The following is an 18,161-nucleotide window of genomic DNA, read 5'->3' on the forward strand; positions in this document are numbered from 1 at the left end:
AATGCCCATCCACCTACTAGGCTCACCATTGCCTAAGAGGCGCCATGAGGAAATGAGTCGGGAATACAAAGCCATGCTGGACAGCCAGCTGGGCTCATCCCCAGCCAAGGGCCGTGCTCCTGCCCTCTCACTCATCAGCTTGGGAGAGCACACTCAAGTCAAATCAGTGCGTCAACAAAACCGCAAATTACCATGAGCCATGGGTCGCTTGAAAATAGTCAAAACTTGGAATCTTCAGATGGGCATGGAACCCCATGTCCCTTCCCTTCGGCAGTGGAGCCAACCTCCGCCCACAGATGCATAGGTGGATGTGACCTGGCTCATCCCACTGAGGCATCAGCCAGGCTGTCTGCCTTAGCCCAGGGGTCCGCACATTTTTCTGTAAAGGGCCAGATAATAAATATTTTTGGCTTGCAGCCTCTGTTGCAAAAATTCAACTCTGCTGTTGCAGTGTGAAATCAGCCATAAACATATGTAAACAAATGGGCATGGCTGTGTTCCAATCAAAGTTTCTTTTATCTTTTTTTTTTTTCTTTGAGACAGAGTCTCACCCTGTTGCCAGGCTGGAGTGCAGTGGAGTGATCTCGGTTCACTGCAACCTCCGCCTCCCGGGTTCAAGCGATCCTCCTGCCTCAGCCTCCCGAGTAGCTGGGACTACAGGTGTGCACCACCACGCCCAGCTGATTTTTGTATTTTTAGTAGAGACGGGGTTTCATCATGTTGGGCAGGATGGTCTCGATCTCCTGATCTTGTGATCCACCCGCCTTGGCCTCCCAAAGTGCTGGGATTACAGGCATGAGCCACCGTGCCTGGCCCCAGTCAAAGTTTCTTTACAAAAACAGGTGATGGGTCAGATTTGGCCCGTGGGCCCAGAGTTTGCCAAACTCTGCATTAGCCCAAAACAGGGGTCTTCACAGAACTTGGGATTGTTTGGAAGTGCTTCTGGGGGTTCACAAATGTTTGGCTCTAATTTAAATTATTTGTAGCTGTTTAGGAAGCTATAATAAAAGCACCCACTCAAATGTATTCCAGCATTTCACCATGCAGGAAATCAACATGTTAAGTGTCGGATAAGTAAACTCCTTTAGTGAAGACCTCAGAATGGAGCTTTTCTGGCTATCTCCATGCATATGTATGAGCAGTATGACAAAATGGTTGAAAACCTGGGTCCTAGAATCAGATGGACATGAGTTTGAGTCCCAGCACTGCCACTTACTAGCTCTATGGCTTTGGGCAAGTTACTTTACCTCCCTAAACCAGCATGGCCAGGACACCACAAAACAGAGTAGACACCGGCCATAGTGCCGCTGCAGCCTCCTAGAGGCTGCATTGTGGGAAAATGGAGCGCTCACAGTGGAAAGGTCAGCTGAGGCCACGAAGAGACATTCAGGGGACTCAGCGCAGCATTATTTACCAACTGCTATGGAGGTATTTCAAGATTTTAGTCATCAGTTTGGCTGTACTGGTGCACACCAATTGAGTGTCATTATAATGCCAAATCCATCTTGGCTTTGAACTTCTTGCTAGTTTCTATTTTTCTCTGGCACATTCTGATATATCCCCACTACTCTGATTGGGCTCTCAGATAGGAGAGGGGGATGTTTTGCAACTGGCTGAGCAGTCTCAGTGCTTAGTAACAGGGCTTCCATTTTTCTGCTAAGCAGCAGTCCCATTGGCTCTGGGATTTTGCTGGCAGGCATCTCCTGGAACCAGTGTTCTGCAGGGCTTGTTGGGGAAGTTGTGCTCTCAGCTAAAGGGGTCCAGTGTTACAGAAGCCGTGGCTGCTCCGCCTCAGTACTGCATTCCCTGGTTAGGCCTGGGACTTTGGTGTTCACCTGGCTTTTAAATTTCCTGGTGAACAACACTCAATGTTCCTCATCCCTGGGCACCTCCTCACCTCTAAGACAATCAGAAGGCCCGTGTAACTGCTGCCTAAGACTGCCCCTCAGATTTCTGGCTTTTTATTCCAGTGACTGAAAGCTTTTTTCCAGGCCTGAGATGCTCATTTGTGATTTCAATAATAGAATTTAGACTCTTAGTGTTTCTCCATTGCCCAGGGCTGTCTGTGTCTATTAATGATGGCTCCAGTGAAATCCATGGCTTTTACTGCACCTTATCTTTCTGCTTCCAGCATCATATTTTCCTGCTTCCTGAGAGATATGGAATCATCAGTGGTGTTCATCACCAGGCCCTGGGGGCAAGACCACACAGGTCCCAGAATCCCTGCAGTTTATCTTAATTAGGTGACATCTGGTGTCATCCCCAGTGCACAGGTCCACCCCGGTCAGGCAGCCTGTTGCCACGCTGTGAGCCTGGGCTGTGCCCGGCCTTGTAGGCTTCTTGCAGTCACTGGTTCTGTGAGCCTTGGAGGCTCTTCCACGGGGGTGATTCTGACCCCTGGGAGTGAGAAGGAGAGGGACTTTCTGCGGTTCAGCCAAGAATAAAGGAGACTCAGGGGCTGAGCTCCCTCCTTCACTTCTTTTTTGTTTCCTTGAGGTTGTTCTTGGCCCTCACAGTACCTCTGTCTAGGCTTGGAGCTCTGGAAGTAGAGACACAACCCGGGTCTTCCGCCCCAAGGCCTCCTCTGTTAGCCAGAAGGATCCTGGCTGTGCAGTGGAAATGACCTTGTGCAAAGACATTATCACATGCCCTTCTAGGGGCAATAATGCCAGTGTCCCCTGATAAAGCAGTCACTGTGGGTGTCTGTCCCAGTCACTCCACACAGCCATACCCTTCCTCCCTGGGACCAGCCTCATGGAGACCTCTGACAATGACAGCAAAAGCCCAGCCCAGCCTTTCTCTTCTGGCCCAAATCGTTGCTCATTTTGAGAACCACCTGTGCCTTCTCACTTTGTTCTCCTTCCTGAAATATCTTTCTGCATCTCTTACCCTGCCCCACACTGCACAGAACCTGTGCCCATTCAGACCCTGAGCTGAATCCCCAGAAGGACAAAGATCAAAAACCCCAGGGTGCTCTCCTCCCCTATTTCCTGCCACCACACCTCCAGGCTTCTGCCCCTCTCATGATACTTGTGGTTTTCTTTACAAAGCGCTTGCTCATGACTAGGATTCCTCCTAGAAGCCTGGCAATCAGCCCACACACAGATGTCTGCTCACGCCTTCTGTCTTCCTAGGGACCAGCCATTGGTGCTTCCACCCTCCCTCCGGAGAGAGCCAGGGATGCTCAGCACAGGAGGAGGCTGACTCATCAAGCAGTGAGAGTTCTCCTCTGAAAGTGGTGAAGAAGGGGCCGCAGGGACGCCTGCAAATGTGGAGGATCCGCTGATGCATTTCATGGGGAGGTCATCTCATCCTGGAAGCCCTTGCTCAGCATCCACTGATGGAGAGCTCATTACCTCCAAAGGCAGCCTCTGACTGGCCTTCCACTCACAATCCCATAGCTGGAGAATTTTGCTAGTGCACATTTCAGCTCCTTCCTCTCCAAGCGTCACTGTCTCAGTACCTTCTGTCCCACACCAGACCTCCTGACACTTCCCACTTCACCCCAGGCAGCACCTCACCCTGGGGCTCAGCCCGGACAACCACCTACCTCAGCCACTGCACTTTCTTCCCCTAGAATTGGGGCCACAACAGTAGACACCCATGCTCTGTCCCGTTCCCCACCAGCAGAGCTGCTCAACAGGATGCAATAACTGGGGGAGTGAGGGTGGTGGAAGTGAGGGTCTTGGCAGGAAAGAGCAACTGAACTTTGGCTCAAAGCAAGAGCAAAGGAAACACTAAGCAGGCAACTACTAATGCTCCTCCCCAGGAAGAGCCTGCAGTGCCCCCTGCTGGCTGGAGGAGAGTCTGTATGCATGTCCAATTCACTCCCCTTGCTTCCTGGGCTGAGCCCTGATGACCATTCACGTTAGAGAATCACAGGAGCAGATAGGTCATCTTGTCCAGTGGTTTCAAAATGTGTAAAATTATAGATAGAGTCGCTGGGGGCGATTTTGCATTTTGTCCATTTGACAAAGGCCTCTGAGCTGAGGGGACACATGGGGGCTGAAATCCAGCCTCTATCCTGCTAAACTGCGTACCCCAGCATGGGACTGGGTCAGGCCAGAGGAAGGGATGTCTTTTTGTTCTTCATTCGCCTAGGCAGTGTTCTTTTGTAATTTGCACAAAGGTGCCATACATACCAGCAGCAGCACTGACACAGAATGCTTCCTTCTAAGAGGGCGATCTTAAAGAACCAAGCTTCTTTGGCTAAAAAGGAGCTTGAAAACCGCCCAAAAGGTGGGGAAACTGGGGCCCATGAAGGGGAGGGATTACTCAAAGTCATGCAGTTAATACCAGGACAGAGCTTAGAAGCCAGATCCACTCTCTTCCATAGCAGTGTTCTTTACACCACATTGAGCTAGTTTTCATCCTAAGTCACTTTTGAGAAATCCTGGCTTCTCCGACCCTCCCTTTCTCAGACCCATTAACTTCCCCCCTGCAATCCAGCTACTCTGCACAGTCCTACTGTCCTACTCAGGATCATGGCACAGAATTTGCCCCAAAGGAGAGATGTTGAGAATGCCAGTCCCGTCTGCATAATTTCCTACAAGTACATCACTCATAGGGATGAGGGCAGACAGGCAGAAGGACAGAACAGTGAGAAACTAGAGGGATCTACCAGAGGTGTCGAAGTATGTCAGGGAACCTGGAGCGATGTGGATCAGTAAAGCTGGTGGTTCAGCTACTGTGCAGATGGGGCCTGCTTTGCAGGTGCAGTCCGCCGGGGTGTCTGTGCCACACCATAAGGCACATGGGCAGCCACAGTGCCCATCTCCTGAGCCCCAGCCACATGGAACATCTGGTCATCAAAGAAGATGTGTGGGCGGATCTTCTCGAGGAGGGGGCCCTTGGGCGCTCCAGCGAGGAACAAGGCTTCATCTGTCTCCAGGCCCCAGCTGCGCAGGGTCTTGAGAGCCCGGGCCCCGGAACTGGCTGCACTGCGTGCTGTCACCAAGTAGGTACGAATTGGGCACTCCAGCCGCAGGCCTTTGGAGTAGAACTTCTTCTGCAACCTACCCAGTGCCTCTAGAAAGCCCTTTAAGGGGCCCTATGAGAAGGCAAGGGGAACATTGTTAGCTCTACCACCTCCTAAATATTTGTCCCCTGCTCTCCCTAAAGCACTAGTGTCTTGTTTGGTGCGGAAAACTTCAGGATCCCTGAATCTTTCAGTTAGTTCTGCTTATGCCTGCTTAGGCTACTGTGTGCACCAGTGGGGCTCTAGTCAGGGGATCTGTGTTATTGTATATTGGTGCTGGGTCAGGATAACTATCAGGGCAACTGTTGATATGTATCATCCATCCATATGCCCATCAAGGTATACAGATGTCTGTCCTGAAGGTCTGTAAGTGTAGCCTTCGATGCCCATCAACAGGGGGGATATTAAAACTATATAGTCACTATGGCATGGGCACCCTCCAATCAGAATGGACTCCAGCTATAAACAGCTGGAGAAGGTGGACCAATGTGTAACTGTTGAGTATCAACCGTGCCCATCTGGCACCCAGGTGGCTCAGGGTGTCATCCTCAAGCTCTCTAGGGTCAGGGGAAGAATTTATTCTCTACAGTACCAGAACAATGAAGCTTCCTGAGGATGTGAGAATAAAAAAACAGACGACGATGAAGAAAACTGCTTATTTCCAAAGCAGCTAAAAATAAACAAAAGTGGGCTCCTCGTCTTGGAGACCTCTCGCTTGCTATGTAAACTGGAATAAGCGTGGTCTCCTGGGCCTCTGCTTACCACTTAGTAGGAAAACTCTCCTGCTCTGGATTCCCAAGGATTTCATAGGCAACTCGCAAGAACAGACGTGAACTGAATATTTAGGAGCCACAACTGAAGCCTGCTGAGCTCTTGGAGAGAGGGGCTCTGAGATTATTGAGCACCCAGGTTTTTGTTAAAAGCTCAAATAAGAGCTCCCAGCAGAGCTGGAGAATCCCAACAGCCCCAACTCCAGGGAATTTCCACCAAGCTCTAGGGTATATTCTGTTCTGAGAGACACTGAGCAGTTTGAGGGTGAGTGAGGGTCCCTGTGCCCCCAGCCAAGGGATGGATAGCAGAAGATGTCCCAAAGCAAGTGGTCTGCCCCAGATGCCACACCCAGCTGGATCTCCCTGCCCCAATGAGGCGCCCTAGTCCAGCAATTCCTTTCCTCCTGTTTCCAGTGAGGGGAAACAGGCTTCTTAAGAGGGTGGGCGTGCTCTCAGAGGGGTGGGGGATCTCAGGGAGGAAGTGAGGGTTCCAGAGAGAGGATGGGAGCTTCAGAGAGACAGGATGAGGCCTTCAGAGCAGGGCAGAGACTTCAGAGAAGAGGTGGGGACGTAGAGAATGAGGACGTCAGGGAGGGAAAGGAGACCTCAGAAATGGGGATTTGGGCTGTGGAGTGGGTATGGGCTTAGAGAGAGGCTAGGTAGAGAATGGAGGCTTCAAAGGAGGGTTGGGACTTCAGTGTGGGCTCAACAAAGCAGGTGGAAGCTCATTGATGGGGGGCCAGTGGTCAAGTGAGAGGGTCGAGGGGACCAAGCTGGAATCTGGGCTGAGCTCGGGGTTTGTTTGCTTCCGGGCTGGGAGTGCAGGCCAAGGGCAGGTTTGGGGAGCTGCCTTGTTCCTCTCAGAGGTTCTGGGTCTGTGGGGAGCACCTGAGCCAGAGGTTTGTTCTCGTGGGCCTTCTCATGCTCGAAGAATCGGTCCAGCCCGTGGGCCTTGACGATGCGCTCCGACTCGTCCGAGAAGAGCACAGCGTCCCCATCGAAGGCCACGCGCAGCTGACTCTGGGACACAACCACGTCCCTGCTGGGGCTGAAGATGGTGGCAGCTGCGATCCCTAGGCAGAGAGAGGCAAGCATTGTCTGCCTTCAGGCTGGGCAGTATGGCTGGAGTGGGGTATCTTAGGCTATCTTTGCCCCACCTGCCTCATACAGGACTCAGGGCAAGGCTGATGAAAACTAGTATTTAAAACATGTAAAAACTGGTAGTGCATGGAACCTGGCCAAGAAGAGGGCAGTAGCAGTAGCTCTGAAGCAGATCTCTAGGGCCCTTGCCTTGCCAGGTTACCCTGTTGGTTATTGCTTTGTAGAAAAGTCTGGGAGGAGTCCCGGGGGGCAGGACGGCACTCAGGACTCAGGGCAGGAACTATTTACCAATGAGGGTGAAGGAATTTCAATACTTTAACACATAGTAAGATCATGCTGCTGTGGACCAGCCAAACATGAGTCCCATCGGCCACTGCCTTCCTGCCAGGGGTGCCTCACAGCCCCTGATGTAGACCTACAGTGGGGCTGGGAAGGGGCCCCAACTCTGGCTTGGCCTCAGTCACTCTCTCACCATTGGTTCTAGCAAGTCACTCACCTTCTCTGGACCACTGTAAAATTAAGGGCCTCTCAGCTCTGGGACTGAGACAAGGGGCTGCAATCGGGTGAGTTGAGTACGTGCACCCTCAGTCTACAGCTACAATGACACCAAGGTATGCCCTGCTGTCGGCTGTTCAGGGTTCCAAAAAACAACCTAGGTGGCCCTGGGAGACAGCACAAGTGATGGCTAGTTGTGTGCACAGACTCTGCAACCCTGGGCTCCTCCAGGGGTCCAAGGATGCCTCTCAGGGGTTCAGGCTCCAGGCTAGAGCTGCAATAGATGGCAGAGAGCCAGTGCTGGGAGGCTGGAGACCTGGGCAGCTGGCCGAGCTCATTCCCTAGTCTCCATCTCTTCAAAGCCCACTTCAGCCCAACTCTTTGAGAACTGAGGATCACAGAGGCTGGGATTAGGTGAGCTTTGGGAGGAGTGAGCAGTGCTACCCGCACACAACTTCACTGGCCTGAGGATGCTGCAAGCAGGGCCAGTGCCAGGCTTCAAGCCAGGCACCTTCTCAGCTCTGCCAGCACTGGAATCAAGATGACCCAGAACCACCCCTACCCTCAGCAGGGCCTCCCTGTGGACCATTCTCCTGCTCCCTAGCCTGAGGTCAAGTTACAAACACACAGAAGCACACCTACATGCCAGTGCCAAGGCCCCAACCAGAGGGTGTGACATCTGTCTAGGGAAATGGCTCCTGGTTCCTGGTTAAAGAAAGCCTCTAGGGGCTCCCAAGCAGCTCAGGAGAGTGAGTTATCAGGGGGAGAGAGGCCAGGCTTCCAGGCAGGGACAACATGAAAGAGGAAGAGAAAAGTGAATATATTGTTGGTTGATAGAGAAACTTGCCACTAGTGTTCAGCCTAAGGAACCCTCTCAGGCACCTGGCCAGTCCTTGCTCCTCTATGGGCCTGTTTTATCTCACGTGCAATAGGATACGCACCTCGTTGGGAGGACTGAGACTGTGGCTACTACCCAAAACTGCCCCTCGAAAGACACACATAGAGGGACATTCTCTTTGTCAGTACTCGCATCTGGGTCTCCTAAACTCCCCTAAGCACTGGCCAGTCCAGCTGCTGGAGATGCTGGCCATTCCCCAGACCCCACCACTCAGGCTTTCAGGCTGGACTAGATATGAATCCTCCTTCCCATTGGCCCAGGGCAGGGCAGAGGCTGCCTATGGTCCTACAGGAATCAGAACTCCTTCTGACTTGGAGGAATCATAGAAGAAAGTAGCTTTCTGGGCTGTAGAGAGGGTTTCCGTGGAAACAGAAGGCTGGGTGATGCTGAGAAGCAAAAGCATCCATGACACAGTAGGGCCAGAGGTAGGAAGATGGAATGGGTAGGGCCTTGCTTTCAGAATTTATAGGACAGATTATAAGAATTAAGGAAAGTATTAGTCAGCCTTGCCTTCTAGTTACCATGGCAACTCCCAGCACCTGCTCGGAACTTTAGGACCAGGCCTCCCGCCTCAGGGACCTCTTTGCTGCACTCCCCATATTCTCCCTCCTCACTTAGACTTACCCTCATCAATGGCTTCTCGCACTTTTTCCGCGTCGGCTGACAAGTAGAGGTTGGTGTGATAGGCCTTGAGGTAGCAGATCGGGCTGTTCCCACCTGTCATGCAGAACCTCTCGATGAACAGATCTGGGAAGGAGGTAGAGGACCCAGGTGAGGCCAGGGTCAACCCTGGGCTTCAGGGCAGTCTCTCTGTGCCCAGTGGACGCCATCCTAGTTCTGGGTGTGGTAGGGCAGCACAGCATGTCTCTGTGTAATTTTCGGCCAGTGTTCCCCTCTGAGCCCCTCCATCCTTCATGAAGTGAGGACGATCACATCTCTAGAGCAATTGCCCAGCTCACAGGGACATCCTCTTGTCAAGGATCACAGTGCTACAAGCCTGTATGACCCCGCCTCCTGGCCCTAGCTGATTGGATAAGAGCAGACACCTGACCCCAGCTGGGCCAATCTGATTACCTAGGTTGTCAACCGCTGGTCCCCATGACTGCAAAGGTTGTAAAGTATTTGTTGGTTGATAAACGGCTGCTGCTCTGAGCCCATTAAGTTACCCGTCACTCTCGCAGCCCCTTACCCAGGACCTCTGTCCTCTCCAGCGTCCACAACAGAAGGCGGTAATGCCTGGTATGGCAGGGGTCCTTCAGGGCCCTGCTTCAGCACTATAGGGAGAGTCTGTCCTGATTACGCAGTGTGTATGTCACACAGGTGGTTAAATATTTTTACTGTCAACCCTGCTCCCAAGAATTTGAAATTAGGATTTAAAAATGCCAACTAGACTCTCTTGGTTGCTAAAAACCAGGCCTGGTAAACCCATAAATATAGGTGTACTCTTTTTCTTTTTCTTTCTTTTTTTTTTGAGACAGAGTCTCGCTCTGTCGCCCAGTGGCACGATCTCGGCTCACTGCAAGCTCCGCCTCCCGGGTTCACGTGATTCTTCTGCCTCCGCCTCCAGAGTAGCTGGGACCACAGGCCCCACCACCACGCCCGGCTAATTTTTTTTGTATTTTTAGTAGAGACGCGGTTTCACCGTGTTAGCCATCCGATCTCCTGACCTCGTGATCCCCCGCCTCGGCCTCCCAAAGTGCTGGGATCACAGGCGTGAGCCACCGCGCCCGGCCAGGTGTATTATTTTTCTGTCTCTCTCTCTCCCCAAGGTGGATTTCTCTTTCTCCTCTCCTCTCCTCTCCTCTCCTCTCCTCTCCTCTCCTCTCCTCTCCTCTCCTCTCCTCTCCTCTCCTCTCCTCTCCTCTCCTCTCCTCTCCCCTCCCCTCCCCTCCCCTCCCCTCCCTCCCCTCCCCCTCCCCTCCCCTCCCCCCTCCCCTCCCCTCCCCCCCCCCCCCCCTCCCCTCCCCTCCCCTCCCCTCCCCTCCCCTCCCCTCCCCTCCCCTCCCCCCCCCCCTCCCCTCCCCCTCCCCTCCCCTCCCCTCCCCTCCCCTCCCCTCTCTTTTCCTTTCCATCTCACTCTGTCACCAGGCTGGAGTGCAGTGGGGTGATCTCAGTTCATTGCAACCTCTGCCTCCTGGGTTCAAGTGATTCTCATACCTCAGCCTCCCGAGTAGCTGGGATTACAGGTGTGCACCACCACGACAGGATAATTTTTGTATTTTTAGTAGAGACAGGGTTTTACCATGTTAGGCTGGTTTTGAACTCCTGACCTCAAGTGTTCCACCCGTCCTGGCCTCCCAAATTGCTGGGATTACAGGAGTGAGCCACCGCGCCTGGCCTGCTTTTCTTTAGTATGGTTTTTATTTAGGAAAAGCAGAGAAATCCAATTTCAGGGGAGAGAGGAAAAAAAAAAGAGCAAACTTGCTAGAGAAGCACAAATAAAGGTTCATGTGGCCTGAAGAAAAGAAGAGCTGGGAGAGATTTCTAGTACTTGGATTCAGGCCTTTGTAGGCCCAATTTTATTTCCTGCCCTCTGAAAGACACCCCTGTAACCTAATAAGAAATTCTCTTGGGCTTAAGCTAGCTCTGGAGGGTCTATTATTTTTAACCTTGAGTTTAGAATAAGACACAAAGCCCTTTCACTCTGACAGTTGCACCTGATTCTCCCAGCAGCCTTGTGAGGCCTGTTAGCCCCATCACAGTTAGAGAAACTGAGGCAGGGAGGCAGTAACTGTCCCACCTAATCACACTGAGAGTAGGGTGTGCTGGAGCTGGCTTGGACTGGCTTGCAAAAGCCCACAGTTAAACATTCAGAAATGTTGTGAGCCATTTGTGTTGTTCAACCACTGATAGCTTGAAACCAGTCCTGGTGGAAATATTTACACCCTGAAAACTAGCAACACTACAAGTCAGGGTTTTGTTTGTTTGTTTAAAGAGCGAATTTACCAGCACACAATGGGCTTGGGGTTCTGGTCAGTACAACTCCATCCTGCAGAGGTGTGGCCCCATCCCTGGGGGGTCTGGTAGGGGTGTCCCAGGGCAAACCCCCCATCCTCATGCTCGTGCTCACCATAGTGGTTGATACTGTTGATGAGGCGGACACCCACTTGAGCATGGTTGTTTGTCATGAGGACGATGTCGAAGACATCCTCACTATCGGGGTACAGCTCCCGCAGCCGCCTGTTCACGGCCTCCAGAGCCTGGAAAGGAGAGGGCACCCCCCAGCTTAGACCCCCAAGGATTGATACCTGAAGTTGGTGGCCAAGGATCCAATGAGAGGAGGTGAGGAGCCATGCTTGGGATGAGATAAGTGCGCATGAGCTAACTTCTCCTAATGCAAGTTGCTTACCGCTCAGGGGTACCTCGCTAGAGAGAGTCGGGGCTGAAATCCAGCCCGCATTCCACTCACCAAGCTGGTTACCAGGCATGGGGCTGCATTGGTCCAGAGGGTGGACAAATTTTCTTCCCAAAAGGCTCTGTCACCTAGCCAAGCTGTGCACCTGTGTGGTTACATCTGCCCAGAGGGGCCCTTTTTCCTTACTCAAATACCCATGGGAGTGCTGTTTTCTAATCCCCACAAAGGCGCTCTATGAGCTAGCGGAGGAACTGCTCCCTCACCTTCACGAAAGGGAAGGCTGGCCCGGGGCTGAAGGGCTCGTTCTCATGTTCCAGCTGGTAGCGCACGTACTCCTCCACGCCCTGCTCCGTATAGATCCGCTGCTCCTCGTCCATGCGAAACAAGGCTCGGGAGGACACAGCGATGGTGACTGCATTCTGAGGCTTGGGCTGCAGAGGTATGGGAGAAGGGGTCGTCACTCAGATGACTGCCCCTGAGGCAGGCTCACATGTGTGAGTCTCCCTGGGTAGTGAGGACATGGAGAAGACCCAGACCCAGTCTCTACCTGAAGAGGCCCAGCCTTGAGCAGATGTGGACTTAGGTCAGGACCCCATCTATGACGGACCCAGATGGGGCTTGAGAGAGGTGCTGGCTCCCTTGCTGGAAGCACAATCTGATGGGGGGAGGGCCATGCCCTTGGGAGTTTGCAATCTAGTCAGGCATCTGGACACAAGAAAAAAATGAAGCCAATGTATGTGGCCAAAGCATGACTGATGCTGGAGATTATCTCAGATGGTTTCCATTGTAAAATAAGAGCTGCACGCCCTTAGGAAGAAATGATGCCCATAAATATGACAATTTATATAAAAAACGTATCTCCAGCCCGGATCTGTCTCCTGAGCTCCAGATTCACATATCCATCTAACTGCCCCAGTTGACTAACAGCCTCTCAAACTTAACATTCCCAAGGCTGAATTCCCATCACCTTCTCCCCTCCCAAACCTGATCCCTTCTCCCTGTAACTCATAGCAAGCCTTAGAACCACTATCCATTCATTACTGAAGCAGAAGCTGGGAAGTCAGCCTCAACTCCCTTCCTCATCAATCGATCACCAAAATGAGTCAACTCTACTAGTATCCACCCACTTCTTTCGTTCAGGCCATCATCATCTGTCACCTTCTCTAATTTGTCATTCATGCTGCTGTCAGGGGATTTTTCTAAAGTTCAGATCTGACCACGGCCCCCCCTTTAGTGGTGCACACTATTCTCAGAATATGGCTGGCAGCCTCTAGTGTGGAAATAGAAAGCCCTTCACAACAGACCCCTACTTCTCTTTCCATTCCCCTCTTCCCATCCCCCAGCTTTGCCCCATCTGACCTTTCTCACATCAGGGCATACTTTCCCCCTCTTTTTTTTTTTTTTTTTTTTTTTTCTGAGATGGAGTTTCACTCTTGTTGCCCAGGCTGGAGTGCAGTGGCGTGATCTTGGCTCACTGCAACCTCCGCCTCTCAGGTTCGAGCGATTGTCCTGCCTCAGCCTCCCAAGTAGCTGGGACTACAGGCACCCACGACCCCAGACAGCAGCTGGACCTTTATAGTCCCTAGGGAGGATCAGAATATGAGTGCCCAAGGGATTTACAGATACCTAGAGAATCCCACCACATCTCTGTGTCCTGAGAAGTCCTGGGGTCATGATTCCCACTTTACAAATTAAAAATGAGGGGCTCAAATTGAGGTCAAGGCTCATAAATGCACCTTGCATTCTCACCTCTCCTGATCACCCGTGGGTCATGTACTCAACCCCATTGCTTCTTCCTGGGGTCAGTCCTGGGCTCCAATCAGTTGACAACATTGAGTGGTTACCATCTGAGAAACACTGTGGTGGACATGGCAGGAAACAACACAAGTGTGATCCCTGTCCCCATGGAGCTCATGATCCACCCCCAAGACAGGCCAATGCCATCTTTTAAAAGAGCACTGTCCAATGGAACTTTCTATGATAATGGAAATATTCCATAATCTGTGCTGCCCCTGTGACTATGGAACAATTTGAAATGTGACTAATGAGACTGAGAAGCTGAATTTTAGATTTTATTTCATTTAAATGAACTTAAACAGCTGTATGTGGCTAGTGGTTAATGCAGCTTTAGAACCTTACAATGGGAGTGGAAGACAAAAGAGTTCCCCAAGGTCATGTGGTAGACCTCAGTTTGCATTTGACTTTGAACCCCAACCAAGATGGTGTATTGGGCCAGCAAGGTCTGGGTAAGGCAGTGGCAGGACAGGTACTTCTTCTTGGAGGTTCAACCCAAATACCTTTCTTAGTTGCTGACTACCACCATATGTGTGTCCTCAGGGTGGGGTTGGTGGTGGAGTGGGGAGACCCACTCTCATAAACCCTGGAAGGCCAGAGGCCTTTCGAGCAGGAGCTGAGCTTGCTCCACCCACTGGGCTTACTGCCCCAGGGACAGGGCCATCACCCCTCTAAGGACAGAGAGTCAGCTGCCCTCCCAGCCCCATTAGGCAGGTTCCCAAGCCTGCCACTCCAGCCCTGGCAGCCAGCCAAGGTCTCACTTCTCACTTTCTGTCCCACAGTCCCTGCCAGACTGCCAAGTCCTGGGCTCCCTCTGGCTGAGCCACCCAAACAGACCCCAATCCATCCTGCCCCTGGTTGTTGCAAGAAAAACATCCTGGTTGCATTGGCCCCAAGAGTCCTCTGCTTATCTCTTTTCCAGATAGGGAAACAGGCCCAGAAAGGGGCAGAGTATTACTCTAGGTCAAGGCAGAGCAAGATGAGATCTCAAGTCTCCGGCCTCTACCCTGGCCTCTATCCACACTGCAGTCCCCTTGCTATCCCCCTCCTCAACACTTCCCAGAAGATTCTGTCCCTTGCTACTTCCGCCTTCCCTGGAAACATCTCCCCATCCTTCACTTTCCAGATTTGGGAGAAATGATCAGGGCGTGCTCACAAACTGAGGTTTCTAATGGCAGGTCTCTGTTTCCCGTCAGAATGGGGGTCCCAAGGGCAGGACTCTGCATCCCCACTTAGACTGCTGTGACATAGTACAAGTGAGGTGGAGTCTAAGATCCCAGAGGCCATGGCTGTGTAAGAAATATGGATCCCAGCTGGGACTGATGAATGACCTGTCCAGGCTCCAGGTGGAGCTGAAGGAGCAGGTGAAATGGGCTGGCCAGAGATAGGGACAAGTTGTGGACGTAGAGACCCTCCTGGGCCTGGCCACAGAGGTGGCCATGTGTTGGCAGGGGCATCTAGGAACAGTTCCTCCAGAGAGCAGAAAGAAGCCCTGATCTCAGACTGGGAATTGGGTCAGAGTGACTCAAGGGCTCAGTCTGGGAGCTCAGAGCTCCAGGAAACCAGGGTCCTGGCAGCTCTCTCTGCCTTCCAGGGTCAGGCTGATGGCTCCGGCTAGGGGATGGGAATGGAAGAAAAACAGAGGGCAGCCCACTCCCACCTGGACTGCCTGAGGAGCTCCCATTTAGGCTAACGTAATTCTGCCTGTTGGGTCCAAGATAGAAACATAGGCAAAAAGCTGTTATTCCTAATAGGACTTAGAGAGGGAAGGGCTGCTGAAGGAGAGAGGGACAGGAGAGTTCTGGATTGAAGAAGTGCTCTGACCCCATGAGGTGAGGGCCTCCCAGAGGCCTTCAGGCGTTAAATATTTTACTCAGGCCCCTGGGAATGAGAATTAGCCCAGGCCAGGCCATGATGGGGCCCATGAGGCCTAGAGCCCCCAAAATAGCCTGTGGGAAGAGGGGTTTCTGCAGGAAGGAATAGGAGCTGGGAAGCCTCCAGGCTTCTTGCCTCCCAGAGAACCATGAGAGTCAGGGGCTGACCCAGGGGTCATGACTGACAACTGGGCCTGAGCTCTCTGGTTCCTTGGTGCCTGGGGAGGAAATGGATGTTGAGCACTGATGCTTTCACCACCCCGGTCCCCAGTCTCCATCCCTTCTTCTGCATCACACAGGCCACAGCACTGACATTCATCCAGCTTCCTCTTCAGAGAGGCACCAGCCTTCTCACTGGTGGGTTTGCTGCCGGACCCACCCTTTCCAATCCATCCCAGAGTGATCTTTCTAAAATAAAAATGGGACCCAGTTAATCCCCTGATGAAAAATCCTGTAATAGCTCTATAATGGTATTCATATGTTTTTTTAAATGTAGGTTGACTTTTTATTTAAATGAATTCAAATAAACTTTGAATTCAATATGTAAGCCAGATATTACCATATATCTCATACCATATGGTAACAGATATAACATATATAATTGGTGTACATTTATTTTACAGATTCAAATGCATTACATTTATTTATTTATTATAAAGTCAACCAATGAAAACAACACAGTTGTTTGCATGACAACAAATTTGAAACTAGAGGTTAGAATGCCAGTGCAGACTTAAGCTTCAGCATCCGGCCAAGTTGTTGCTGTGTTTGTATTTGTACAGTATTGAGAAAGTCCTGATTCAGACCAATAAGTGGCTGGAAATGCTAAAAGGTTTTTTGTTTTGTTTTGTTTTAAACTACAGGCCTTGCAATCTCAAGATGCTCTTTGATGAAACAGATCACAGGGAAAGCCTTATTCTGAGGTTTGCTTTAAAAAAAAAATCTGCAGCACAAGCTAGTGGCCTTCAGGCTGCTAAAATGTCCACCTAATACATTAGAGTGATTTGGGTTTTATTACACATTTTTAATTGTTTAAAACATAGTCTGAAGAAGAAAGAAAATAAATTGGATTCACATGTGTGCAGACTCCCTGAAACATGGGGCTTGGGGAAGCTAGTTTGGAAATCCCTGACCCCCTTGAGTAAGGTCCAGACTCCTTAACATGATCCCCAAGGCCCTCTGTGGGCTCTTCCACATCCCTCCAGCTCTTCTTCCAACAATCCTGCATTCTTCATTCAGTACTTATTCAGGAACACAGTCCTGAGCTTCAGAGACATCTGCATGACTTTTGCCTGTCCTGTTTCCCTCTCTCTGGGAAACTCCACCTACTCAGGCTTTAAGATCAGGATAAGTGCCACTTCTACAACGCTTTCCCCAGTGTGATGTCACTACTCCACTCCCTGCCAACTGCCCCAGGCTCTCATCTCCGGAGCCCCCATCAGTGTGCAGCGAGCTCCTGAGGCAGGGACTCAGCTTAGTTAATTCTTCAATCCCCACTGTTGAGCAGAGCTTGGAGGTGCTCAGGGAATGATTGCCGATAGGGTGGACCTCTTGGGGAAGGGTTCTCGGAGGGAAGCAGCAAGTTGCTTTAAGATCAAGCTGGAGCCCTTCGGAGGACCGCTGTGGGCCAACGTCTATTCTCAGTTCTCTCCTCAAGCTCTGAGATCTGGGAAGCTGGAGAAAGCAAGGCCCAGGGGCAGACCAGGGCATCATCAACTTGCTTGATGGGGGAGAGGAGAGAGCTCCTCTGTGTGACGCCCCAGACGGTTGACACCACCACAGGGTCGTGGGGATGTTAATGCCCACTGCAAGGGGAGCAGAACCCGAGCTGGTGGGCAGAGTCCAGCGCTGGGAGCCTGCAGCCAGGGGCGCCGATAGTCCCCCAGCGCAGAGTGTGGATCCCAGTGCCTGGAGAGAGCAGCTCCCTTTCCTTAGGACTCGGGGAGCGCACTGCCCCCAGCCCAGGGCCCAGGACCCAGAGCCAGACCCCAAACGCAGAGTCTCAGGTCCGGAGCCCGATGCCCAGATGGCGGAGACCGGAGCGCACAGCCAGGAACCGGGTTCCCGAGTCTGGTTACCCGTGCCTGGGGCACTTCTGCAAGCGCTGCTGACCCGCTTCGCCAACAAGTGCAATCCGCGCTCCCCGGCGGCCCGAGTGGGGAGGGGCTGGGGCTGCGGGCCTCTAGCTGGGCCCTGATGACAGCATGGGGGAGGGGGATCCTGGCGTGGAACCCGAGTCCCGGTAAAAAATACACCAGAGCAGAGCTCCCAAAATAAACCCCAGCCCGCGCCAGCTGCCGGGCGCATTCTGGGGTTGAGGAGCTGCGTTCCCTCCCAGAGGGGCGCCACCGGTCCCTTCCCAAGAGACTTATGACCCCTCCTCCGGGGTAACCCTTCCCCCGTCCCCCGCATACCCGTGCATTGCTTTTACCGATTTGGGTTTCTTCTTGGGCGCGAGGTTGTCGTAGAAAATCTTGGCTTCCTCCCAGACCGGGGCCGCAGCGGTCTCCGCTCCTGGCCCGGGCTCGCGGGGCTCCTGGGGCTCCCGGGGCTCCCCAGGTTCCATGCTCCGTCTCTGACCTGGCCCGGCCAGAGCAGGCGGCGGCGTAGACGCGGAGCTGGCTGGGGCTGGGCTGCAGGAGGGAGGCGAGTCCCGGCGAGGGAAGGGGGCGGGCAGCGGGGGGGAGGCTGTGCGTGTGAGCTGGGCTCCCCGCCCGCCGGGCGGAGGGAGGTCACACTCGCCCTCTCGGTCGTCCGTGTGTCGCTGCCGTTGCTGCTGCTACTGCTGTACGGTATGAGGGATAGCTGGGCTCTCCTTCCCCGACCGACCCACGCCCGAGGCCGGTTGGGTAGTGAGGGGGGCTCTCTGGGTTTGTGGGCTGCAGCGGATTGGGGA

At 52.6% G+C, this 18,161-nt stretch overlaps 1 protein-coding gene across 1 annotated transcript; it reads right to left on the reverse strand.

Moving 5' to 3' along the window:
- Positions 1-785: 785 nt before the first annotated feature.
- On the reverse strand, positions 786-18,115 carry NT5C1A (5'-nucleotidase, cytosolic IA). The gene is made up of 6 exons (XM_030823525.1): positions 17,697-18,115; positions 11,861-12,028; positions 11,313-11,442; positions 8,867-8,989; positions 6,637-6,821; positions 786-5,050 (listed from the first exon to the last, which is right to left on the reverse strand). Exons 1-6 carry the CDS (start codon positions 17,829-17,831, stop codon positions 4,685-4,687), a joined length of 1,107 nt encoding a protein of 368 aa, XP_030679385.1. The 5' UTR covers positions 17,832-18,115; the 3' UTR covers positions 786-4,684.
- Positions 18,116-18,161: the final 46 nt, after the last annotated feature.

The sequence above is a fragment of the Nomascus leucogenys genome, chromosome 12, assembly GCF_006542625.1.
Source record: "Nomascus leucogenys isolate Asia chromosome 12, Asia_NLE_v1, whole genome shotgun sequence".
Taxonomy (NCBI): Eukaryota; Metazoa; Chordata; class Mammalia; order Primates; family Hylobatidae; genus Nomascus; species Nomascus leucogenys.